This window comes from Parambassis ranga, chromosome 4, assembly GCF_900634625.1.
Source record: "Parambassis ranga chromosome 4, fParRan2.1, whole genome shotgun sequence".
Classification (NCBI taxonomy): domain Eukaryota; kingdom Metazoa; phylum Chordata; class Actinopteri; family Ambassidae; genus Parambassis; species Parambassis ranga.
The window spans coordinates 6,420,174-6,447,271 of record NC_041025.1 but is presented as its reverse complement, the minus strand read 5'-3'; the positions used below and the strand labels follow the sequence as shown (position 1 = coordinate 6,447,271).

The following is a 27,098-nucleotide window of genomic DNA, read 5'->3' as shown; positions in this document are numbered from 1 at the left end:
ATCTGAAAAACAACCAAAAATAGAACATTGAATCTGAATAATTTCAAGCAAATGTTTCATCTACAATCAATATAGAATTAACCTGAAGCTTGACCATACACAACCTTTGCATTTGATAACATGAAAGAAGACATATTTTCAGACAACAGATGAAAAGTTGTAGTCTGGAGCCACTGGTTGTCAACCTTTACCCCTTAAGAGACATGGGACTGATAGGAGACAGAGAGAGGGTCTGTCTGTTGACGTACATCTTAAATAACAGTTTTACTCGAGAAAAAAAGAAAACAAGGCAAGACATTTAATCATGTTTTAAAAATTCTCAAACTGAGATAAGGGACAGCATAAAAGCCTACATGAGAACAAGTTTTTATTCTGAACTTTCTTGAACCCAAGATAACAGATGATATTTAATAGATGATCCCTGAAGAAGAAAAAACTGGTTTATTTGAATTGATTGTCTTGTACTCAGTCAAGGAGCAAGATGTGACCTAACAGTTGGCTTGGTAGTTTGAAAGACTGAATATAAAAGGGAATGCTAAAAGTGTTTTTTGGAGTCCTGTACTGTCCCAGCCTGGAGCGGTCTCATATGATTCCTGAAAGCAAACTCTCCTCTCAGTCATGAGTTAGCCTGTTTTCCTGACTTGCAGCAAGTTCCCAACAACAGGGCCTATGTATTTCCAGCTATAAATTACAGATTGAGAGCAATGGATTTGGTCTTCACTGCATATATTGTAGGAGTTGTATACTGCACGAGTGGGGGCCTTTTAAGAGGTTAGGCCAGAAGTGCTGTTTATGTAACGTGACTGCTGTTTATTTTACCGTCCTAGTGTGACAAATCAATGGCAGTATCTCTTACAGTGATGGTGTTTTAATCTGGATATGATGCCCCCCCCCTGTTAGACAAAAGGCCTGGGAAGCACAAGCAGGGCAAGCCCCTCAAGAGAAAAAGCCTGAAATGAGATACCAGCCTTGAGGACACAATGCGGCCAAGAGACAAATGTGTTTTACTGCAGATCTGTCCAAACCCTGAATTGCTCCTGGACCTGCTCTCCCTGAGGAGGGGAGGATGGAAACCGCACGGACGGCAACAAGGCGTCGAGTTTCACGAAGGAGACTGATGTTACATATCAAACAAACCAAAGAGATTGCTAATCTAATTGTCTCACACTCACTCATGCAGCCAAATATATCAAAATCAGATTCCCTCTCACTCTCCCAAAGTAAAACATTATACAATCAAATTTCCCTCAATATCTTTCATGACTTATCATCTGGTAAGGTCTCGCTGAGTCTTTCTATATTGTTAAAAGAGATCTTTGTTTGTCATTCTAAATCAAATCTAGCATCAGTGTGGTTCTAAAGGCATTTATTGGATGCACAGCATGTTACTGGCCTCTCTTCTTAGCATATGTTCAGCTCCCCGTTAGCGACGAAATGAAAGAAATGAAGTGGTTGCGGTGGTAAGACAGGTCATCCAGAACCCACAGATTCATGTGATTTGTTACATATTGCTCCACACTAACATGCCTTGCAGTTGTTTGTTGAGTTGAAGGTGCATTTGAGTACATCCTGCTTTGACACACTTTGACAGAGACCACAGTGCTGCAAGGCACAAACTGTTTCGAGCGGTTCTTTGAATTAGCCTGAGAAACTGCAAATGTATCAGCAGCAAGCCAAGTCACTTAAAATATAATACTTAATATATATTTAATATGCATACACAAATGTTAACAGTCAATAGTGTATGTCTCTGTCAGGTCCTCCTCTCCCTTTTAGCAAGATGATTATCTTTTTACATTGGCATGTTTGCTAAGTTGGGCTGAATTTACATGGAGTTAACTGACAGCATATGGATGCACATGTGTGTGTGTGTGTCTTCATTTCTCATATAACACCTGTTATATGGGGACTGTGGCTGTAAGTAGGGACAAATATGTCACCCCAGTTTGGAAAATGTTGATTTTGAGTCAGTTTTTAAGACCTTCATGTAATTATAATGGATACAACAACAAGTGTAATATCAGAGGATACTTTGTTAGATGGTGTGTGTATGTTTTAAACATTTTAAATAGTGACCTAAATCTGTTTACACAGTCCCATTAAAGGGTTACATGTGGTCCATATGGGATCCCCATAATGTAAAATCAGAATCAGAATCAGAAATACTTTATTAATCTCAGGGGGAAATTGTTTAAATGTCACAAAGGTGAAGACATATTAAGGATTGTGTGAGGATTAGATAAATACCAACTGTGGTTAGAATAAGTCTTCAAATGCCAATGACATTAACCTAAGTCCCAAAAACATCAGCTGCAATTTAGAGTTGCAAAATGTTAAGTGCCTGGTATGCTAGCTTGGTATTTTTCTCTCTTACATTTCACAACACGCATGTTGTTAACTGTGGGGCAACATTTACACAACAAACCCTGAGACTGTTGTTGTTCACACCCCCAGTCACAGTCACATGTGAAGGCATTCACTTCAAAAACTCCCCCATATGCTCTTTATGATCGTAACCATATGATGCTGGACAGGGGCATTTTACCTCATTAAAAGCAGCAAGGACCTCACAATAACTCAAACATATGAAACTATGGTATAAGTGACTCACTGCACTTCACTTTACATTCTTTGTTCTGCACATTTCACTCTTGCATCTCTGAGAATGACAGAAAATCACATGATGTCAGCAGCAGAAGTTCATTGTCATCTGAATTAAGCTCTGAGTTTAGATTTCAGAGCAGAAGCTCACCGTTCAGGCTAAACCTGTGCCATGCAGTGACCTCTGCTCTGTAGCTATTGGTTTTCTCTACTGGGATTTTGATGGTGCTCTAAAAAAACAAATTATAGGGTTAGGGGTATAATCATTCTGCAGTAATAAACTACACAAGCTACATTATGAGTTGGTTTTCCAGACAGTGATTAAGCCAGCAGGCCCAACACTACAGATGGTTAGTTGTGGCAATAGTCAGCCTAACATCAACAGCGTGCCACACTGCAAACTCTAACCAGACTGAGCATCTGAACAGCGAACTGCTGCCCATTAGCAAGCCAGTGTAATGTGATTCAGACAGTTTGTGCTGAGCAGTACGGTATTCATTTTGACACCTTTAAACTCAAGACCAATTTACACTATTTTTTTTAAAAAAGCTCATTTTAATAAGTAAAAGCATATTTTTTTTATTTAAAAAAAGGAAAAATAACCATGGAATAAGTTATCTTATTTAATTCCATGGAACCAACTAAAAAGGAAAACGCTGTCCTCACAAAGTAATTGCTTAATATTGTTAAGCAAAAATAATTAAATGAGACATGCAAACTGAATATGTCTGATATATAATTCTCAAATTGTTTTGCTGAAGAAACATTAGGTCTGAACTGAAGCTGGCCTTTGTATACTTGTAAACATGAAAATACTCTATGATCAGATACATGGCTCTGGAATAAATTTCCATAAACGCAGTGGTTCTGCCAAACTTTCAGTGGTTTTATTGCCCTCGCTTCATCACAACAGTTTGCATGCATGTCTCATATTAGGCAAAGTCCAGTGAATTGCACATTTGTTATCATTATGGGGTGTTTCCACCGCCCTCCTGCACACTTACAAAGGATCTAATTTTTCTCTGGAACAAAGCCTCCTATGTAGCCACTCTGGGCAGAGTTCTTTCTTTTCAAACAAAAATATAAGTTAAAGAATATTATTCTGCCATACTTAACAGTAATATGTACTTCAATCAATATTGATTAGCTCCCATTAGAATTAGAAGCCTCTGCTGACAGTGGAGTTCAGGTCAGACTTTGACAAACTGTCTCAGTTGCATCACTGACTGCCAGATGTGAAAGTTCTTTTCGTTCTTTGGCCCAGGTGCAAATAGTTGTCATAAAAACAAAAAAAGAAGCTGTAAGTAAACCAACAGTTCTGATCTTTAGCACGGACACATACCTAACACACCTCTCTATTGAGTCTCACTACATCCATCCAAACTCCCCTGTTGGGGTTGCAGCTGTTGGAGCAAATAGTGACCCTGCCTTCAGGCTTAACAGTTTGAGCAAACAGAATAAAAAACAAAGCAAAGCCAGTAAAACAAGACTGAATTGAAAAGGAAAAAAAGGACAATATTGTTGTTAGGGTTGTATAATTGCACAGACAGGGTCAAAGTAATGAAATTATATTATAAAATGAATCAAATTCTCTGCCAAATATACAGTATGTCATATTGACAGCAGGTAAGAGATGATATGGCCATCTGTTGCCGTATGAGTGGTTACAGCCAGAAGCATATCAGCACGCAGCATTTGTTTAAGCTCTGGAGACGTTGGGTAAAAACGAACTGCAGGTGTTTTGAGGCTTGATGCCACACAGATGCACCCTCCTCCTCACACAGGGTTAAAACTAGAGAGGTCATCTTCATCAAACATGTCTGATTGATGGAGGACCACCAGGACTACAGGGCCATCATCAGCTCTACCTCTGCACTATGGTGACCCCGCTTTTATCCTGTTTTAACCACCACTCTCTGAAGGCACAGAACATTCTTTAGGTTGGAGACTACCTCCCTCTAGTGGTGGTATAAGCCAATGACAGCTTGCATAGCAAAGTCTGTGGAGATTTAAATTGTAAAAATAATTGAAACCACATAAACTGCCCTCAGATCGCTGATAACGAAGATACAATGTGATGTGTGATGTGATATTATATTTTTTGTAGCTTGTTGGAAAAGTATTTGACCACCTCATAAGCCGACTATCGCCTCCTTGTGGCTGTCTCATAGGTTGCATTTGTAATAGCAAATGCTGCTTTTTTATGCACAAAAAATGCTTGTTCTTTGCAGTGATTTAAACTGCATACATTTGGACAAACAAAGTTCTTAGATTCCCATCTGGATACTTGTACTTGTACAAATATATTGTACAAATATAATTTGGGTTTGGGGTTATTTGTTTTTAACAACACCTCACATTAATCTTGTAGCCTACCCTTTGAAAGGGAAATAAACATTCAGCGTAGGACAGCGGACTTATCTGCCTAAATGGACAACAACAAGCTAATGGTAAAATGTAGCTTTCACACAGATACTTTATCAATAACCTGACAAATACTGCCACAGAATACCAGACCTTCCAATACATTACAGTCAGATGCAGTGAATATTGCATTCTCCTTGTATACTAACCCCTTATAAATCATTTTCTATTAGTATTATTATTTCTGTTTGGGTGTCCAATGCTTTAAACTCACAGAGAATTTGTTTTACATTATAAATCATTTATTGAAATATAAATCATCTGAATGTACATGATGTAAAATAATGAAACATAGTATTAAATCATTGTACTGGGTGTGATTACAGATAGGGTACCGTCAACAACACATCATTCATCTGTCGCACAAACACTCGCATCCATTTTTTTTTTTAGCTCAGCCAGGCTAATTTGTCTGCAGCATCCAAAACAAAATGAAAAGAAGGAAAGTGCAACAAATTGCAGTTAATATCACAGTTGAATGGGAAGAGGTGGAGGCAGTGGCACAGCTGGTACAGCAGCAGGAAGACACAGAGGGTTCAAAAGGAGGCTACAGAAAAATGATGCATGACTTCAGGTCAACATGAAATGCTAGTTCACCTAGTGTCTAACTAGAACCTGCTAATAGACTTGATTATCTTTCTGGCTGAGCTGACAAGTTCTCTATTTTACTTTTAACTTCCCATACTTATAGGTGCAAAGCTAATACTACATGTCATATGTTACATCTTGTCCACTGTAATGTTGCTATGAAGGAAATGAGAAATGTTTTTATGAATGATTTTTCAAAGGCGACACCAGGGCAGAAAAGGGTGCAGAAGCTTAATGTGCTTACATAAAATAATTGAGTTATATCCCAATAATTCTCTCTTATAAAACAACTCTGGAGCTATTTACATTACAATCACACTTTTGATAAAGCCCATCTGACTCATATATGAGGTTGAAATTTGAAGCCTTTGTGTTTTTTTTATATATTTGGGCAAAAATGCAAGAGAACTCAGAAGCTTTTCTCTTCTCTCATAACCATTCAAACAGCTATGTCAATATCGATATTCACAAATAACACATGTTTACATAACAATGAGGTAAAAAAATAAATTTGACTTACTGCATGTACTTAACCAATAAAGACATTATAGGGTCCTATACAAACACAAAATGCACATAGTCCAAATGTTGTGCTTTTAAATCCATTGCTACTGATTGTGCCAGCATCAGGTGCTTTTCTTGCAGCAGGTGAGTACGGAGTGAGTTTACCTGCCAAGGCCATTGCTAGTACTGGAATCATGTAGTTTAAATAGTGCATCTGTAGTGGTTTAATATATACTATTATAGGGTTAAAGTAACAGCTCACTCAACAATCGAATATTTCTCCTTTGAGTACCATAAGTTCCACCTTCTCCCATTTTATTGGAGAGAAGAAAGCTCAGCAACTCACATCTAGGTTGATAAAGAGCTTTGTAAGCAAGAGAAAAATAGTCTGTTTTTGGGTGAACTGTCCCTTTAACATCCTGTGGAATCTATTAAGAGCTGCTGACCAGCATGTTGAATTTGTCCCTTTTTGCTTATATTGCTGTTGAGAATGCCCAATAGAATAAAGCTCTTCAAATTAAAGACAATCCTTCAATCTGTTAACCTAGACAAGTCCCATACACAAGGACACAAGGTTGATGGTCCCTTCTTTGAGTCATGTTATCATCTGCTCCTCCAACCCAACAGGGGGCACAGTTCAGGGAGAAGTAATGGGTGTACCGCAGGTCACCGCAGACTCGTCCAGACAGTCAAGTGGTTTTTGTTCTGTCTTCTGAAAGAGGAGGAATGTCAGGGCTAGGGGGTCGACAGCAAAGTCTTTGGTTGATTTACAGGTCTTTCTCTAGTTTCCTGTGTCGTTACACCCCTTTCTCTTGCTGCTCCCGCTCTATAAGCTGGGGCAGTTGTCACAGAAAGCTGTCCTCCACAAGGTCACTACAGTCCAGGCACATCTCGTCCAGAAGCGTGATGTCCTCCAGGGTCTCACCCTCACGCTTAGCAAAGGTGGAGCTGCTGGAGCCGGTCTCAATGGCGCTCTCCTCAGATGTCTGCGAACTGCAATGGACAAGATAACACAACTTAATGCCATTTGTGATGCGAAACACAATACTAGATACATTGTAAGTAAGTCATCCATGTACCTGTGTCTGTTCCTCTTTCCATATTCATCATCAGATATAGGGTCCAGGTCAGGGAGGGGAATGATGTAGCCGCTGTCAGAGCTCAGCCGCTGCTCGTCAAAGCCACTTTCCCTGTCCTTCAGCTTGCCTTGGTTCTTGTAGGTGAACCCGATGTATTCCTCATCAGTCTCCATGCACACACGAGTAACAGCAGGATGGTCGCTCTTCAGGAACTCATGGTTAACTCTCTCATAATGCTGCATTAAAACAGAAAATCATATTAGATTTAGACGGTACAGAAACAAATCCACATGTATCAGTGTGTACAGAATTAATGAAACTCTGAAGGAGAGGAAGACTTGTGTGTGATCAGTGCATTGCCAGCTGGATGGTGTGATCCAAACTGAAAATCACACATCCTCCATCCAGGCCTGAGGTGCTAAAACAAGCTCTGGTCTCAGCCATTAAAGCTGTGAGGGAGGCAGAGGTAGAGCTGTTTTTGATGTGCCATGTGTGGTGTGGCGTTTAATGGGGTAATTAAGGTGGGTGGTGGAGACGAGAACTGGGGCTGTGTCATTACCCAAACTGAGACCAGCCACTCTGACATCCAGCTGCTGCATTTGCACTCTAATCACTTGTAGGTTTGTGTTTTACAGAAAGTGCACTGGCAAAGGAAGTGGAAAGGGTTTTTTTAAATGAACAGCCTTCTACTATAAGAATGTATTTAAATTATTTTCAACCTGTACTTTGCTCGGCAAAATGACACATATAGAGCCAATAAACAGCCAGAAAATAAGAAAAAAAATACAGAAAGAAATGCAGTTGACTCAAGAATGAGGGGTGGTAAACTTAAAAAGCAGGTGTTGAGTATCCACAGCGGTCTGAAGATGTGAGAGGTCACAAAGGAGACTCACCCTCTTGTAGCTGGAGGGCAGCAAAGACGCTACAGTTTCACTCAGACCCAGGAAAGAAGGCCTCTTCTCCGGCTCACTGTTCCAGCACTTCATCATCATCTCATACCTGAAAAAGGCACAAACAGGTGATGTTACTATGGACAACAGCACCAGCTGTCCTGCAGCTTGTAATTTTAACCTGATTGATGACAGCCACTGTACATCACAAAGCAATGTTTACAGCCCACCGTGTTCCTTCTTTGACCTTTTACATAATACACAGTGGCAGTATAACCAACGTGTCAGCAAACACTTACACATCATGAGGTGCATGCTCTGGTTTGGTCATCCTGTATCCACTCTTGATCTTGTTGTAGAAGCTGGAGTCCACCACCATCCCTGGGTACGGGGTGCCACCTGCCAAGGCATTTATTGTTATTAACCCTTTCTATTCTCAAGTGTTTCTTTTTCTTTAACAGGATTTTGCAGCAGCTCACCTAAAGAGAATATCTCCCAGAGAAGGATGCCATAGGACCAAACATCACTGAGGGTGGTGTACAGGTTATCGAAAATACTCTCAGGTGCCATCCACTTCACTGGAAGAAAAGTCTGCATGTTGACAGAGAGGAGAAGTTAAGACCATGCCTTGAAAAACATTAAAAATACTGCAGTATAAATTAGATGTATTAGAGATGTAGATGTATGAGACTTACACTCCCTTTGGAGACATAGTTGTTGTCATGCATGATGTCTCTGGCTAGTCCAAAGTCACAAATCTTCACTATCTTGCCCTGAGAGAGAAGGACATTCCTGGCTGCGAGGTCCCGATGCACGCACTGCAAAAACAGAGGCAGCAAATGTGATTAGCAGCTCACAGCATGATGTACAGTTGTTTTCAGTTCTCACTTCCCTCTATTCTCAGACACATTCGGCTCCCACAGCTACTGGCTGAATCTATTTCTGAGCATTTTTCATTTCAGCTGCGTTCATTTTTAATGCCATTTCATATTGCTTTATAAAGCATAGTCTTTGTGTAAACATGCCAGTTGGAGGGATGGCTGTGACCACTGGATATTTAGGGATAATAACTATGATGCTGAATGAATAGCTTCTGGCTACAGTGTATCCCTGCCTGGTAATTCTAGCCCTGGCTGGGCTGCTACTATATTCAGCCCCTGGCCTGTGTCCTGAGTGGGCTCAGAAGCCTTCACAGGACTGCTTATCACACAACCGCTGGTTTCCTCAGTCCCCTCTTTGGCCAGCGCGGCTGTCATATAGGATGCAGCAAAGCCTGACATTAGTGCAGTGGTAAGCAGCGGAATGTCAGTCTGCTTTCATTCAAACTCACGTTTTTGGAAGCCAGGAACTCCATGCCTTTGGCCACCTGGTAGGTAAAGCTGAGCAGGTCGGTGGTACTGAGGCCTTCATTCATGTCATCCGACAATAAGTTGTCCATCTCACAGTCTGGTTTGGAAAACACACAGAAACACAACGTGAGGCTAGTCCACGACTATATGTCCATCATGTATTGTAAATATAGCACTGCCTGCTGAAACCTGGCTTTTACTAATGGCAGGGAGAAACCTGGCATTATTATGCATGTGCTACAATTATCCGCTCTGTGTAATTACAGGGCTGTACCAGTCCTAAATTCTGACAAGGGTGTACCCCTCAACCAACGCAGCAAACCCAAGGGCAAGCAAGTACACTCCAGTAACTCTGAGGACAAAGTGAGAGACAGAGGAGCTGAGGAAGAACATACCACTCGAGCCTTTCTGCGATGGTGGGTGGTCATAGTTAGACCTCTGGATGTCTGAGTACTTGGAGGCATCGCTCATCTCCAGCATGGGTACATACTGAGTGCTGTCAGCCTGCTTCATGTCCATGTAGTCCCCTTTACTCTCAAAGGACAGGATCACATAACTGCAAGAACAAGAGAGGGGATGCTGTTGGTGATGACAGGTCGCTGTGGCTACTGAGGCATAACATATACTGATAATACAATATATTTCTCTGTCCCCTATCTTGTGTGCTTCAATGTGTGTCCTTAAATCCTCCCTCTCCCTCTGGCAGAGGTTAGAGGAAGAAGTGGTTAAGGCTAACATTATAGCCAGGATTAAATTGTGTTATGGTCATTTCGAGGTGTGGTCACTGTGAGTCATCCATCAACACAGCTGAGCCTTAAAGAGAGAGAGAAAGGGAGAGGCCTGCTGTTTCACCATGAACGTTTGGGCGGACACGATTAACAGGTACCTCCATAGTAATGGCATTAGGCTGAAAGCTGAGACCACTTCAGTCTGCAATCTGATTAGATGAAGACGCCAGACAATCCCCTTAACCATGGACACAATGCCAATTGGGTTACCGATTAGGGGTAGAGGGAGAATGTGTGTGAGGCGATTGTTGTAAATGGCTGGCATTATGAGAATCATGTTTAAATGTATGTGTCTGTGTCGTTTTTTTTTAACCTATAACAAGGGTCTAAACTTATCATAGATTACATTTTTTATAACCATAAATAAAATAAATTGAAACATCTTCCTGTTTATACCTCCTGCTGCTCTCATCTGCAGGGTTGATTCCAAAGATATCCAGCTCCTTTTTATTTTTCTCTGGGTTCAGGCTGAGAAAGTTCTCCCTGTTCTTGTGTAGATAGTTGACCAGGTCCCCGTAGAAGCAGTACTCTGTGATGATATAGATGGGTCCTGGAACAAACACAGCAGATAAAGTCGTGCATCGGCGTCAGTCTGCAGGCTAATCTTATCAGAGGCTCGTAAAAGCTAAAAGCACAGTCAAGAGGGCAAGCCTCCACTTTCCCATAAAAAGCCTATTAAAATACCACACCCACCAAGAGCTGAGGCTGTCAGTCATTTTTGGCTGTTAGAGTTGTAAACGTCTCCAACCACCCAAACTGAATCAGTGTTTGTTTGTGTGAGTGTTATTGTGTGCGTGTGTAATGTGTTGTTTAAATTACATGGAAGAACCAACAATGATTATAATAAAGAGTTATGATACAGTTCATGTTTGACTGTGTGTGTGTGTGTGTGTATTCACCTGACTTAGTGCATGCTCCCAGGAGGTTTACAATATTGAGATGAGGTCCAAGATGAGTCATGATCTTCAGTTCAGACATCAGGGCCTGTTTCTCACTGGAACGAGCTGTGGCTGAAAACAGTAGAGCGGCCATAAATATCACAGTATGCAACCGAAGCACCAACTGGGCTGCCACACATTAGGAAAATACTTTTTTATCTGCATCATAAAGTTGGTTATTTGGTCATATTATTTACCATCTTTCCCTTTATTGCTTTGTATTTTACCACTGTCTGCATCAAAACAACCATGCTGTCAGTTTATATCAGGAATTTGTTGTGGTTGGTTTAGCAGGCTTAAAGAAATGTTGCCCTACTTTTTACATTATTACAGATTTTTACAACTGTATAAACTTATGGTAGCATTAAATCATCATTGCTATTATTGTGACTTAATTGCCAATTTTATCTGCATCACTTCTGATTCATGATCTGCCCATGGAGCAATATGCCTCCTGTCATCTCATTGGTCGTGACACTGCATACAGCTGGTAGCAGCCATGTCTCGAATGCTTTTTTAACTGTAATCTGTCAAACTTACGTTTTAGCATTTTCACTGCCACCTTCATGACAGGCTGGGAGCGGCTGAGTCCATAGGCTGTGCCTTCTACCACCTTCCCAAAGGCTCCAGAGCCTAGGATACGACCTGAGAATCACAAAAACAAATAGGATCAACAACTATGCAAACACAGACACACAAACACATCTATACACTGTGGAAGCCTCTGGTTTCTCATCTGTTACTCTTTCAAAGCCCAAATGTCCCCTTAATCACTGAGTCCAAACCATCCAGCCAAGCCTCACTGCCCAAGCCAGATTAGCTTATCAGAGCCTCCTTTCCCAGGCAGGCTGAGACATCCTGGCAGGAGCATCCCTGCAGGGGAGGCCACACAGCCACTGGCAGCATTAGCACAATAAAAATGACTGTTAGCTTACCAAGGACAAGCCTGTCACGGGGGAACTCCCATCTGGAGTCATAAGGAAGCTGCATGGGATCCACATAGATGTACTCATGGCCATCTGGGCTGACAGACTCTATGACCCTCCAGCGGATCTCATACCGTGGTTTCTGGAAGACAGCAAACATGAAAGCTGATTAATTAACTAATTGTCTTTTATTCAAACCTGGTATTTGGATTAACTACAGACTCTCTTTGGACCAAATTCAGTTTTTAAACAGTAATTTACTGGCCATGAAGAAAACATGTTCTGATTATAAAGAGATGAGATTGGAGCATTGTGACTTGCTGGAAATGTCATGGACCAGCAGCATGACAAGAGCTTAAGCATGCTTTCTTGATACATAAGTGCAAACATCTTAATTTCAGGTTAACATCTTTCAGAGAAACGCTGTGAAATTTGAGTTTGATCCAAGGCATATTGAACAGCACTTTTAAGTTGAAGAAGAGAAAATGAGTGAGTGAATAGATGAACAGGAGGAATAAATGACCACAGCAGTACCTGCTTCCAGATAACAACCAACACAATGAGTGAGATGATGACAATGACCAGGAGCACCAGCACAGCAGCAGCTACAGTCAGCTCAGGGTGAGGGCCTGTTCAGGAGGAAAGCCATCGATCACACGTTAGAGTGAACACAATGCTAAAATGCCTGCAAATGAAACACACTGAATGGGTTGCATAAGAAATGTTTTGTCAAGCTTAAGAGACAACTAAAACCACAGGATGTCCAGATTAGGCCGTAAAAGGTATGCTGGGAAGATAAGGAAGAGGGGTATGGGGGGAGGCGGGCCGGCCATTGGTGCAGGGGAGAGGGTGAGGATGGGTGTGAGGGACCAAATGGCCTAATGAGCTTCCTTGAATTAGCTGTCACAACAAGAGTCCCTTCCTTATAGCTGGCTGTCAGCTGTTTATCCACTAAGTCATCAGCTGACAGCTGCTGCAGCACTGACAGCACTAACAAAGCCTGTCGCGCCTCCAGTGTCAGAAAGGGAAGGAAACAATGTGGAAACAACAACATGACATGTCCTATCAAAGCGTGGTTAAAAAAAGAAAAAAAGAAAAGTGACTACAGAGGAAGTGATGAGATGTGTGTTCTTACCATTGGACACCAGTTTGACCTCCCTGCTGACGACGGCCATCTCGTTTCTGGCCAGGCAGCGCACAGCCACTGTGCTCTCCAGATGACCAAACAAGACCTGATTCTCCTGGTTACTGTCTTCATCAATGAATGATTCCATTGTGACCTCTGTGGAGTTGGCAGGGAGGGGCACCCAAGAAGACGAGTCATTGGCACAACTGGATGGGAACAAAGGAGGAGGAGAGAGTGTACAGTGACTGCATATAGACAGGGAAGCACAGGAGCATTTTCACAGCAGACTGAACTCACTGTTTGATGTTTTTGCAGATGAACCACTCCACCACAGGAGTGGGCTGCCCCCTCGTAATACACACCACAGACTGGCCTGTGGCTGAGCCATGGTGGATGTCCATCAGGTCCATGATGACTGCAGGCACTGTAACACATTCAGACAGCCGGTGTGAGCATTGCAGTGTGTGACTGTAACTGAGGCTAAAAAGGCAGTCTCAGTCAGATACAAGTAAATAAAGATAATAAATGGCTGCCCGACCTTTGACTTCCAGGACTAAGCTGACATCACGACTCTGGTTTCCATTCTCCACTCGCACCGTGTAGTTCCCGCTGTCCTCCTCTTTGGCTCGGATCAGGGTGAGAACACTCATGTAGCTGCACAAAACAGCACAGTCAAAGTTCACAATTGCACTAAACTCTAATTAGAGGGCAGAACAGGAATGTTACTTTGAGGATGTCATTAGCTGTGCTGTTGTTAGAGGAGACTCACCTGGTTTCGCTGATCTGCCGCAGGCTGGTGGAGATCTCTGCTGTCACGTCGCTGAGTGGGACGCCGTCTTTGAGCCAAGTGACACTAGCAGTGGGGAAGGAGCTAATTTTAGCCCTGAACTCACGGACCTCATCCAGTTCAGCAGATTCATATTCTCTGAACTCCGGGTGGATGGACAAAAACTCAGTTGCTGTTGCAAAAGAAGAGAGGGTCATCAATGTGGTCAAAAAAGACAATAAAAAAGAGACAAACAAAAGGTTCATACCAAAGACTTGAACAGCTAGCTGTTTCGTCTGGCTCTCATTACTCATAATATCAGTGATGGAGCATGAGTAGATGCCACTGTCTTTGGTTGAAGCTTGCGGGATTGTCAATGTGTAGAGGATCTCTTGATCTCTCTTATTCTCATGCACAGTTTTGGTACCACGATTAGCCTATCCAAGAAAAAAGAAGGTCAACCACTTTAAGTAACCACCTCACAACAAAAACAGTCAGTTTTGTGCAGCCTGGAAAGATTTATGTCCTCACCAGTTTGCCTGGATATTTCCAGTGGTCCTCCAGAATCTCAGATCCCCGAGCCAGACAGGTGACAGTGATCGTCTCTCCCACCAGCAGAGCTGTCCGTTTGGCTGTCAGCTCAACATGCAGCGCAGCACTGCCTGAAATACGAATGAAAAGGTTAAAATAAAATGCCACCAAACAAAGAACAAAGCTGACAGATCAGATTTAAGATGCAAATGCCACTGACACATTACACACAGGAACACACACCTGTCCAGCCGTGGACGATGTATTCCCCACTGTAGTGTTCCTCTCCATTGATGATGGCCTTACAGACATATGTTCCAGCAATGAATACCCCCAAAGCGCCCCTCTTACTGTCATAAGCACTAGGTACAGGCTGCTGAGTGTCAACATTGATCAATGTTACATTAGCGCTCGGATCAGACACTCGACACTGGATCTCCATCTCCTCATTGTCAGACAGGACGTGGTTACCAAAAGGCACCGGAGATGGAAGGAAAGGAACATCAGGATCTGTGTTAGGAATAAAATAAATGTCTCAGACCACAGAAACAAAGGCACATAACAAAGACACACATACTCGGTGTTCTCCATACCAGGCACGTAGATGTAGATGCTGCTGTCCTCTGTATCCTCAGTGGCATTTCCACTATAATAGCATGTGTAGTAGCCAGTGTGTAATGCTGTGGCGCTGTTCACGGTGATGGTGGTGACAAACAGGCCACTGATGTCCTCCTGCGTTTGATCGGGCACATCAAAGGGGGTTTCCCAGGCTAGTTTGGCCCGACCTCGACACGTCAAAGTAAAAGGAGTGTGGAGGGGCACCATCATCTCCTCCTCCTCAGGCAGCAGAAAAGGGGCTGAAGATGGTGCGATCATCACACCAGTGGGGGCTGAAGAAAACATGTAAAGGGCTTAGTCATAGTTTATAAATCCTTTGTTTTTCTGTCTGTTAGTCTGTCTTACCTTTCACTTTGAGGTTAAAGGAGAACTGAGCAGTGCGAGAACCGCTAGAAGCTATGATGGTATAGTTTCCGTTGTCCTTCTCCAGAGGCTGCCGTAATGTCAGAATGCTCTGATATCTACAAGAAAAACAATCACCATATAATTACTGGTACTTACAGGAACAGACATTTTTGGAGTTTTGACAGGTCGCATAACATTAGTGGAGATTAACACCACACACGGGTCTGTTCACTAAAAATGTATTACAACCTTAGCAACTTTAAAGCTGCAAACAAACTGTAAAATTGACATTTTAGATATAACAGTGGTGTCATCTCACTGTTATTCTCAAAAAAATCTAATAATAAATCACAATCTTTATCCTCACCGATTTCCTTCAATTTGGCTTGTTTTGGTGACGATGTAGTAGTTCACTGGTATGGCTTTGCCGTCTTTGAGCCATGTCACTTTTGGAGGCGGGTATGCGTCAATAAGGATGGTAAACTCTGTCTCTTCCAAAATCCTGACAAACTCTGTCCCTACAATCCCACTGTGGTCCAGACTCACGAAGGAATTCTCCTCTAAAAGAGAAATGGAGGACACAGTGATTAAACAACGGTGGATTAAAATGGGTTTTGAAAGCAGCGAGTGACAGTAGAGCAGGCCAGAGCGACAGAGGGGTTTGAGGTGAAACGAAGACCTGACACACATCTGGTGAAGCCATCCCATAAAACACAGTAGCTGATGTTGAAAGCAGAGGTGAAGCTTTATGGTCGGATTGTAGAAAATGACTTCCACACACACTGCTAAAAGCACCTTGTGCACACATGTGAAACTATGACAAATCTATCTTAATGTTGATGAGAATACTAAATGTATAAGTGACTGTAAATCCCTTATTCACGTTAGAGCCAGGCTGAAACCTCATTAAAATGACCCAGGAAATGATTCTGGGTTAAGACTTACCAAACACGGTGACAGCCGTGCTGCTGACTCGGACCTCTTCGCTGTTGTGGTGTGTGATGGAGCACTCATAGGTGCCGCTATCCTGAGAAGTGGCTTGTGAGATGCTGAGAGTGTAGATGACCCGGTCAGGAAAGGTCTGCTTACTCTGAACTGCACCCACAGCCTATAGGAAGATAGAGACAGTATAGATTTAGGATGCTATTCACCAGGACAATGGTAATAAGATACAGGAATAGTGCAACTGTAAAGGTTTTTCCATTTTACAGGTACAATGACAGTGTGTCAGGATCTCTGTGTTGCCCCGCAGAGGGCTAATGTTTAAAACACTTGCTAGGTCACAAGAGATAAATGAGGATCACAGAGCCTTTTTAAAGTCCTGTAATTGCAGCTGAGACCAAAACCAGGAGTCTAAAGTCCTGCTTTCCTCCCCTCACCACTTCTGGAAAAGGGCTTAAAGGAATCCCAAGCAGAAAAACTGCTTCAAATGCTCCGAATGAAAATATAAATAAACACAAATTGCACATGAAATCCTGTCAGATTCTTGAATCTAACACTTCAAAAGCACTAAAGGTTTATCTGGCTCTCATGTGTAGACAGCATCTGCCCTCACCGTCTGAAGGTCACCGGGGTCAAAAGATTTACTATCCTTTCCTTCACTGCCTTTTGAACTGCCTTCTTCCCTCCAGCCATTTGTCCTGAGCTTTAACTTGTCTTTCATATGGGGTTAACTACCACAGCGTTTGGCCAGCACTCTCTCAATGAAGACACAACTTGTAGAGCTGCACATACTTTGTAACCACTAAGGGCTGTTTCTGAGCTATATTCCACTTGCTACTGCTACGTTTGGGTCCAAAACCATTATTCATATATTTAAGGCTCAGTGCTGCTGGGTAGGAAATGACATGGAAATACGACAAGGAGAAAAAGCGCAAGACGATGAGTGGGTCAAACCATACGAGGCTCGACTGAAATGTAAAAAAAAACACACACACATATTGAAAAATGGCTGTGTCTTGCCTGTTTTTTAGGATGGAGCCACTGCTGCTGGAGGCTCGACACAGACCAAGCCGTGCAGGTGACGTTAAAGGGCTGCCCTGCTCTCACGGTCTCCTCACTGGCTTTTACCTCCATCTTAAAGTCCTCCTTCTCCTCCAGGGCTACAGAGGGAGCAGCAGATATCAGCACCATCATCTCACATCAAGTCCCAAGATAGTGACAACATGATTACCATGACCTCATTTATCACAGAGTGATGGCTCAGATGTTCGTCATTACTCATTCGCACACACACAGAGTGAAAACAGACATAATAATGACATAATGCCATGGCTCTCATGCAGTGAGATCACCCTGCAGCCTTTTCTCTGAGGGTGTTCCCAGCTGTGCAGTTACTCTTTTTTAAAAATCAGCCTGGCACTTAATCATTTGTTCATTTCATACAAACAGACAGGATCCATGTTTGTCCTGGCTCACCCTTCACAGTGTACACGGCGCTGCTGAACGCCTGGTTGTTCACAGTGGTTTCACACTGGTACTGCCCAAGAGAGAGGCTCCCGAAGAAGCCCATCTTGTTGTCATAGAAGACAGACATCTCCTCTCCGCTGGGGACCCTCCTCAGGATGACATGGGAGCCAGGGTGAGACACACGACAGGAGATGGCGACCCCAGTCTCCTCCATGGGGACAACCAGGTTTTCAGGCATCTCAGGTACAAATGGAGCCTGGGGATCTAGGAAGTGCAGGGACAGGACATGTTAAGACTTCATAAAGTGCCTTCTGCTTTTATGCCAGAAACTGATCCTTATTCATCTCAAATTCCTACTTTATATCACAGTGGCTGCACAAATTCCTTTTTAACTTCCAACATTGTTTTTTTCCGTGCTTTTGAATATTCATCAGTTCCCACACTCACCTGAGACAAACACGTATATTCCCGCCTCGTTGTCTTCTTCCAGTTCCGCGTCCGGGCCTCCCTCCTGGGTTTCATACATGCACATGTAGTAGCCGGTGTTTTCCACAGTGACGTTGTAAATGAAGAGCGTGGCGGTGTAATATCCAGGAAAAACGAAGCTGTTCTCCGGGAGAGGCTCGGCCCACACCACGTTTCTTTTGCCGGTGCAGCTGATGTTGAAGAGTGAGTTTGGCTGCAGGACGAACTCTTCCTGGTTGGACACGATGGTTGGTGGCGGCAGAGCGGAGGTGACTGACAGAGTGTCAGAGAGACAGATTTGTAACTATTAGCTTTAAGTAAGCTTAAGTAAATGCACAAAACAACATTCTACCTGCAGATTGTTGCTCACCTGAAACCAGCCCCACCAGCAGCCACCCAAAGACGACATACACCGTCACCCCATCCATGACTATGGATGTGTTGGCCTGCAGAGACAAGACTGTTGTTCAGTAAACAAAGTGAGGTAAACATCTGATAAAATGCACTACCACTGTCTCCATTTTATCCAGTGTGATAGCATCAGTGTGTAATCAATAGAGCAATGGATTCTAGCTCTAACTATCATGCTGAGCACATTCGGTGGGAATCTGTGGAATGTAACTGCAACATTGATGCCTTATGATCTCCCATATTGCTTTAGTAAGTTTACTAACATGGGATCAGTCTGAAATGACTGCAGCATCATGTGAATTGTTTTAGTCCTCTGCGTCAAAACAATCCAGTGTGTTGGACGGGATCAAGAGCGTGAGGAGACAGCCGTCTCTTCTCCACGCTGCGCACCCCTCTCGGTGTCGGTAGAGGGCGACATAGTCCATCTTTTAGAGCCCAGCAAGTCTCCGCTCATCTCGCAATCTACAAACGCTTCATTGTTTTTCCCCAAGGTTTTTTTTTCCTTTTTGTTTCACAGCATTGTCTTTATGTTGGCAGAAGTTTTGGATTGATTGATTAGTTTTTTTTCCTCATTTTCCCAACATTGGCCTTATCGTAATTATTATTAGATTCCTAATTGAGTCATTCTCAAGTTTTACCCTGACCTTCCTCAATTCATCACAGAGATCATGTCATGTTTGCTTTAGTCATGGAGCTCTGCAGTGATCACGCCGCTGGCGCGTCTGTCAGACGTGTGATGAGAGTTTTTCATTGGGGGCCACATCAAGTGGCGCTCACTGAGAAAACTCAGAAAACTTTAAAGAAACTTAGGGTTTGGTTTCACAGTATAGAACAGCCCAGTTGACCTTACTTTAAGTTTTTTTTAGTTGTTTGGTATTATAAGTTCTTTGGCTAAGTTTTTTGCTGTCTTGAGTTTATCAGCTAGACAATAAAACTGCTGGCCCTCTCGCAGTTTCCTGTGGCTGTCCGCTCTGGCTTAGCTGAAACGGGCTAAATTATCCATGGGTAACCTGGGTTTGTTTAACTCTATAATTAGCGCACCCACTCCACACAAAAGTACATATTCGCGTGGGAATCAGTTGACAAAATGTCTAACCCGCTTTGGCGTGTTTGTGCACACGCCTTGTCTCAGACAATTTCAATAAGGATTTTTTTTTGCCTCGGCTTGGCGTGAATCCTGCAGCCGCTGCGCGTAAATCTAACTACAGTCTGGAGTGGCAGTCAGACTTGCTCCTTTTTTTATTCCCCCCGCTCTCCCACCAAGCGACTCGACAAATGTTCCAGATAGCAAATGCATCCTCTGCTGGGCTGGGAGACATTAGAGCAGCAGCTGATACTGGCTTATCTCAGCTTTCAGTGCTTCACTCCAGCGTTAAAATGTTGTTCCCCGTCAAAATAATTAGAAATGACAGCATCAGTGCACTTTAAAAAAGTTTGGATTTTTTTTTTGGTCTAAATATTTGTAAAATTCTGACCCAAAGGCAGTATTCCTCTGCAAAACCTCTCAGTGACACAGCAGGGTGGTCAACGAAGAATGCGCCGTGGCTGTTAAAATTCTCTCGGTTCTTCTTTCTGCCCTCTTGAGTAAATTCAGCTGTAGCTCTGAATCTCCACTCCGCCTCATTCCAGTGCTCCCAGTGCAGATTTTTCCATTTTAATTCCTCGAATTCCACGGACAGAGCAGAAAACAATATGAAGTACAATTTCCAATGTGTTTTCCATTAACTGCCAGCCAGCATCCCACAATGCTGCCTTCAGTCTTCGAGGTGACACCTCCAGCTGTGAGGCCGAAGCAGAGCGCTTTTATCCAGCGGAGTCAGCGTCATCTCCCCCGCTCGGCTTCCAGGGGTGAGACCATATGGAGCAAAGGGGCAGAGGGGGAATCTTCCAAAAATTCTAATGCAGAAGTTGCACGGCTACAGGTTTCAGAGGAGCCTGCGATCCCATTTTAGTGAAAATAAAGTTTAAATAAACGTTTCTGCACTTTGGACGTTAAATGGAATGTGCGTTATATCCAATAATTGGATATAATAATTAATCAATTAAACTCCCAGATTTGATTTGTCAGATTCCCCGCGCTCTGTTAGAATAAAAATCACCCTCAACTTTTTTTAAAGAATGAAAAAGTAGTTTCAGTCGACCTTTCAATTACCTTGTACTAATCCCTTCTTTATATTCCTTTGGTGTAAGTAGCCTATATCCACAGTGAATTGGGCGCTCCAAAAGGCGCAGTCAGGGTCCTTTGCAGCGGTTATAATCCTCAGAGATCCTGCGCTGTGAAAGCATATGTGCGACCCTCTGTCTACATCCACGACCGCCCTAACAACTGCGCTCCAGCTACAGCGACCTGTAACTGATTCAATGTTACAGTCCACCCTCCTTCTCTCCCCCCTCCGAAAAAAGTAATCATCTGGCTCAAAGTAAATAACTCTCAGGAAATGACACCCCCTTCTCTCTCTCTCTCTCTCTCTCTCCTCCCATCGAGCACTGGACCCCTTTTCTAAAGTAAGAGTCTTTTGGGGGGGAATTCAGGCACAGAATAAGCCTACAGAATGACATTTTCATGGGGTTTGATTTGGAAACTTGTACAAGCGAGCACTCGAGCTTGCGCCTTTTTAGAACCTTCAGAATGATGTTTCACTTTTGCATTACGTTGCAAATGCCCCGTTGCTGTGGCTGCAGTTGCTTTACAGTTACCTCACCAAGCTTGTTCTCCAGATTACAGTTTTTTCATTCCTTGCTTGCATTGCAGCTTTGTGAATGGACCCACTTTGTATATCAGGCAGAAAATGGATGTAGCGTGCCAAGCTCATAGGGGGCGCTCCAACACCATTATTTCAACACCCACCCACTCCATCTCGCTCTCTCTCCCCCTCTCCCCCCCCCCTTCTCCTGTCTCTCACACACTCACAGACAGAGAGATAGAGGGACAGAGACATACACATACACACATCTCTTCACCAAATAATACCATCAGGCTAGATCTTTTTTTCCTTTATGCGCTGCACTCTTGTTTACTGGCACACATGCGTCAGCTGTTTACCGAGCTTTATTTTTTTCCTCCCCCCAACCCCCCTTTTGCCCGGGGCTCTCCTGACGGGTGACAGAAGAATAATGGGCCGCTGTTTGTCACCTATCTCTGGGCACAGAAGTGAAGTATCAGACCGGTGTCTCTGCATGGAGCAGAGCCCCAGGGCCGATGCTGCAGCCCCCCCTTTCTCTGTGCAGCCGCTTGGCGCAATTACTTCCACATGTTAGCGAAAAGAACAGTGTCCTTGTTCTCCAAACAAAGGATCTTAACTTAGGAAGGCCTAGCTTATGCTACCTTAGACCGGTTTGAAATTCTCAAATGTAATAGATTTAGCACTTTTTGTAAAAAAACTTTAACATAACACATAAAAGTGCTTCAGGTGAACTGATTTGAGAAGCAAGTTTAAAGCATGTTTTTTTGGTTTCAATATACTCGACAAAAGCAATTTTTAAGCCTTCAGTAGGCTACTTCACCTCAGTAAAGTGTAAATGTTGTTATCAGAAGTTGTTTGGGCACTTTGTCACCTCCTTCTGTTTCCTATTTTTGCAAACGTAGGATGTCAATTTCATCTTTTGAATAAAGTGACCAAACACTGAGTGAGATGCTGCCATCATTCCCACAAATCTTGTTCTGCCAATACTGTCCACCAGGGGGCTGTGGGAAAAATACAACATGTAACAAACAAGTCTAGACCGTTCTTACAGAGAAATTACTTATATAAAAATCCCAATTACTGTCATCTGAAAACTGCAGTTTAACTGCACTCATTGCGGAGTTCTGCGTAATCACGTTAAGAGGCGAATTTTCAACTCTAATGGCACTGTACAACACTTTATGTAATATTTTGTGTTATCCAAAGGCTTCTTGCCTATCTGAGTATTGCAGGTTGCAGCCTATTTAGATACGTGACGTAAATCAAGGAGGTAAACAGCACGGTAGGTCAGGCAGCCACAGAGGATCAGTGACGTGACTCCGCAGGCTCATGGTGGCCCTCGGGCGGCGGTCCCTGTGGGAGCTGTCCAGCGTGCTGAAATGTCTCTTTAACAGCCTGGGGAGAGTTCGCGTTTCAAATATCTGTCTGCTTCACTGAGTGCATTAAGAAAAATCTCCTCTGTTTTATTTTCAGTTTTAATCCATGTGACTAGATGTCAACTGTACACCAACTCGCAGAAGTTGACCCGTCTATTCGGTAAGTCACAACAGCACACACTGAGCATCAATGGTCACTTGGACCATTTCTTTCTTTCTAAAATTAAAGGCTAAACAACTCAAATTGAATTGTATTATAGGCTATATATTATATAATCAATATGAAAACAGATAAATTAGTCCTTGGACCTGAACTCCTTCTGTGTGTAAATGTACGTGTCTAACCCTTGTTTAGACAAAGACAGAATCCTATTAACTTTTACTGTTGAAAGGTCATTGTTAATAATAATTATCAAACCTCACCTCTCTCTCTCTTTCTCTCTCTCTCGTACGTAAACACGTAAACGTAAACGTTACAAATTAGCCCCCCATTTAATCCCTTTGCCCAAATGTCACACTTGTCGCACTGTAGCAACAGAAAGCTTCCATCGCTAATTAAACTGACAAAAAGTTTGCACAATTTAGGAGAAAAGCCTCCCTCTTCACTTTCCAGTGTGGGATTTAGATGGGAGGCGTAGGCCGCATATTTATGATGGAGGATGCTGATTCATAAATAAAGTGGAGTATTACGGGCAAAAGACAACGCTGCCCCCCTCTATCTCTCTCGGGTACTTCAGCTTCTTCTAGCCTCTATCTCCACACGAGACAGCAGCTGCAACCGGCTGAAAAGCGCTCTTATTAATTGTCTTTTGTCATGCGTAATTGCAGCATTTTGAATGGTGGTTAAGGCCTGACGTCTTTGGAGTGGTCCAGTTTTTCCTGTGCGTTGGTAGGTATAGTTGTTGTTAAATGTATATCCCCCTGTTTTCTCGTGTTATTGTTGGTACAGTGGTTTGAGTGGACGTGACTGTTTTTAGACGAGATGGACAAAATGTCCGTTTTAGTGGCCTAACAGTCCGACCTCAAGTCCTGAGGGGCTGTATAGGGGAAGTCCTTGTAAACTGCGGTTTATTCTATTGTAATCGCTTTAAATGCTGCATTTGTCTTTCACACCTGCAAGGGAACTCTAATTCGATTAATAGGAACTTCAATATATATTCATTAGATGGCTTTCCCCCCAATAATATATGATCAGCAGCGGGATGTGAAAGGGGGCCATTTATTCCTGCTCTGAATGGGCCTGCGTGGGACTAAAACTTCACCTGCTTCCCCTCTCAATTAGGAATGTATCCCAAACTCTGACAGAAACGAGTTAAATTAGGCGTCAGCTAATTTCCAGTGGCCCCTCCCACGTAATCCCTCCTCAGAGTCTATCCATTTGAGCATGCCCCCTTTAATTCAACATAAGTTGAAAGGTTCAAATAGTGCCTAATGAAACAGTGACTAAATCGTTCTCTGTCGCTCGGAGGAACCCTGTCGCTGTCTCTCAAAGCTCTCTGAGCACACAGCCGTCGGGGGTCTCCGGCTAAATGCGAGTCCCAAGGCAGGACAATCTAACCTGTCAAAGCCTTTGCCCACTTCTATATATCCTTGTTCTGTGGTTTCAAGCAATAGCAGCATAATCAACCAACGTGGGACCGAAAACGCAATTAAACTCGCTTTGGACAACCAAAATCTTTTCAAAAGCGAACATTAATGGACTATTGGCTGCTCCCCGGGGGCGTTATCGGCTACCCTTTTGTGGTCAGATCTAAGGAGAAATTACAGCTACACTTTCATAAAGCTCACTCCATCCATTTTGAATTAAGTTGCTTCGATCATGTAAATTGTGCTCGGCTGCATATTGTTTCTAAATCAAATACGCAGAGACGACATTAAAGTGTATCAACACCAATGGCGCCCTAATGGCACCTTAATATTAATCATGAAAATAACTGGTAATAATACAATTGCTGTCAGGAATGAAAACTCTTTAAATAGACTGCACTCACGGTGGAAAGTACACAAATGAAACTTGTTATTTAAGGATTGGGTTTCTCTGTAGTTTATGTTAAATATACATTTTTATTTCACATTATCATTAGGAGCATTTCTTTCTGATGATCATATAATCATAATGCATTATTCAGCATATTTATATACTGAATAAATGCAGTGCAGTGCTGTGGCACAGTATGTAACTGTTAACTGAATGAATATCTTTAATTTATTTTCAATTAATGATCAGTACAAGTCTTTGTAATATTAGGTCTTTCATTTTATAGCTGAACACATTATTGATCACTCAACACTGAGAAATTGTTGGGGTCAATTCATATTTATTACAATAAATACAGATATTTACAAATAGTTGCGTACAAGTTTACAGGTTAGACCTATATATTTCTAAGGGCTCTCTTTACCACACAACCTCACTGACAGTAATGGTATATCCGGCAATCATTGGAAGCATTTACCAGGGAGAAATCACACGACCTGTAGGTGAAATATCATCTGACTGCTACGCACAGGTCATGTTGCCAAATATTTCACAAACATTTATTCACACTATTAATCGACCAGCAGGATATGAGAGAGGGAAGTTAATAGTCTCGACATTTCTTCTCAGACTTCATGCATTACTTTTTATTGGCTCAGAGGCGTGATGGCACCACACGTAGGCTACTGCAGCAGGGCACAGTAAGTGCCAGCAGTGGGACTTGTGGGGTCTCAGATGGGTGACACCTCTTTCTCTTCCGAAGCAGAGACCGGAGATAGAGACTCCTCGTCCTCTGACCTTGAATAGTCTGTGTGACCGGTTGTGCACTTGCAACCGCTGTGTGCGTTCCTCTGAGTGGCTTTGCCCTCCTTCTTGTGCTTCACTCTGCGGTTTTGAAACCAGATTTTCACCTGTTTCTCTGACAGGTTCAAATACGTGGCGATTTCGATTCTTCTAAGTCTAGACAGATACATGTTCGTTGAAAACTCCCTCTCGAGTTCCAGGAGTTGCGTGCTTGTGAAAGCCGTGCGCATCCTCTTGCCATTCTGTATGTGGCTGTTGTCGGAGGCGCCTGTTGGAGAAAATAAACATTGTTCTTAGTTAGACGATTAGTTTTATATCAATATTTGTCACTCTGAGATCTGGCAGACACAAATTATGTAACTATCTTGTGTGAATTCTCGTGCGTAAAAGCCGAGCCATCCTTTTTTTCTTAGAGAGCAACATAAACTATAGTGAAAGTTTTCTAACAGGTGCCGGACAGTGGATGTGAGCTGAGACTGTAGCAAACAGGTGCTTACCAATAGAAAGACAGTGGTATCTCCTGGGATCTGTGACGCTGAAGGTGGGCGTGCAGACAGGTGTATTTCCAGGGTGCGCGAGTGCAGGAGACTGCTGGTGTGCTATTCTCTGACAGTACTGCGCCTCCGCTCCGGGAAACTGGCTCTTCAGCATGGGAATGCCGCCTCGAGAGGAGTGAATGTGGGACGTGACGCACAGCGGGCAAACACAGAAAGTACCGTTTTTCCTGGATGGGCACACCGGAGCGGTGACCGTCATTACGCTCGGGGAGTGCATGCTGATGGGTATAAGAAAGTCTTGTCCTGGATGTTCAGCTGGTCCAGGTCGCACCGTATCCTTGATTATTAAAGAATCAACGTAAAAGGACCTCGACATGGCTGCGCCGCTGATAAGTGATCTTTCCGCGATGATGGGCTGTTTCTCATATGAACCCCTCGGGATCTCCAAAGGTGCTTATGTTTGATGGTTCAACAAAAGGGACCCCGAAGAGGGTTGGCCCTGCAGCGTCACCCACGTGCGCACCCGGCTCCAAGGGTTTATACTGTCAGTGACCCAAACCACGTGATGTCTCTCTAGGCCTCCAATCACAACTTGCAGATTTACTCATTTTAAACCGAAATCAGAGAAGTCTGGAAAACTACTTTATTCTAACCAGGCAATTCTTTTTATTTTTCCAGAAACTGTGCAGACGGAACTTAGTAAATTCTGAAAGTGTATTAACATTTCCCAGAACATATATTTCAGATATTTTTAAATACCTAGTTACTCAAATGGCACATTTGTAAGATGTCCTGTGGATTCTTTTATCTGCAAAAAATCATCAGACACACAAGAATAACTGTAATAATTGTATTTATTTATTTCTTATATCATTTAATTGTATTATTTGGTTTTAAAAAAGTGCGTAAAAAGTTTGGACATGGAAAGCTACTTTTATTCAACAGAGTATTTATATTTTCTAAATGCGATTGTAGGAATTGTTCGCACTAAAAGCACTAAT

General features: G+C 42.8%; 2 protein-coding genes across 2 annotated transcripts; both read right to left on the bottom strand.

The window, feature by feature from the left end:
- Positions 1-5,405: 5,405 nt before the first annotated feature.
- On the bottom strand, positions 5,406-21,142 carry pdgfra (platelet-derived growth factor receptor, alpha polypeptide). Its single transcript, XM_028403604.1, has 29 exons — positions 20,911-21,142; positions 18,718-18,793; positions 18,330-18,620; positions 17,892-18,146; positions 17,436-17,575; positions 16,419-16,581; positions 15,841-16,033; positions 15,474-15,589; positions 15,104-15,400; positions 14,754-15,020; positions 14,511-14,641; positions 14,248-14,416; positions 13,983-14,172; positions 13,752-13,867; positions 13,511-13,637; positions 13,223-13,419; positions 12,622-12,716; positions 12,097-12,229; positions 11,702-11,806; positions 11,123-11,233; positions 10,620-10,773; positions 9,831-9,991; positions 9,417-9,532; positions 8,782-8,904; positions 8,566-8,677; positions 8,386-8,485; positions 8,090-8,195; positions 7,197-7,432; positions 5,406-7,110 (listed from the first exon to the last, which is right to left on the bottom strand). Exons 2-29 carry the CDS (start codon positions 18,773-18,775, stop codon positions 6,963-6,965), a joined length of 4,410 nt encoding a protein of 1,469 aa, XP_028259405.1. The 5' UTR covers positions 18,776-18,793; positions 20,911-21,142; the 3' UTR covers positions 5,406-6,962.
- A 3,987-nt stretch (positions 21,143-25,129) lies between these two features.
- On the bottom strand, positions 25,130-26,473 carry gsx2 (GS homeobox 2). The gene is made up of 2 exons (XM_028404379.1): positions 26,098-26,473; positions 25,130-25,868 (listed from the first exon to the last, which is right to left on the bottom strand). Exons 1-2 carry the CDS (start codon positions 26,471-26,473, stop codon positions 25,528-25,530), a joined length of 717 nt encoding a protein of 238 aa, XP_028260180.1. The 3' UTR covers positions 25,130-25,527.
- Positions 26,474-27,098: the final 625 nt, after the last annotated feature.

Excerpts from the sequence above, each read along its gene's own strand:
- pdgfra (XM_028403604.1), bottom strand. The coding sequence starts at position 18,775 with ATGGATGGGGTGACGGTGTATGTCGTCTTTGGGTGGCTGCTGGTGGGG. Across the intron at positions 8,905-9,416 it reads AGTTCCTGGCTTCCAAAAAC|TGCGTGCATCGGGACCTCGC; the intron begins GTGAGTTTGAAT and ends CTGTTTTTGCAG. Across the intron at positions 8,486-8,565 it reads CTGGGAGATATTCTCTTTAG|GTGGCACCCCGTACCCAGGG; the intron begins GTGAGCTGCTGC and ends ATGCCTTGGCAG.
- gsx2 (XM_028404379.1), bottom strand. The coding sequence starts at position 26,473 with ATGTCGAGGTCCTTTTACGTTGATTCTTTAATAATCAAGGATACGGTG. Across the intron at positions 25,869-26,097 it reads ATACCACTGTCTTTCTATTG|GCGCCTCCGACAACAGCCAC; the intron begins GTAAGCACCTGT and ends TTTCTCCAACAG.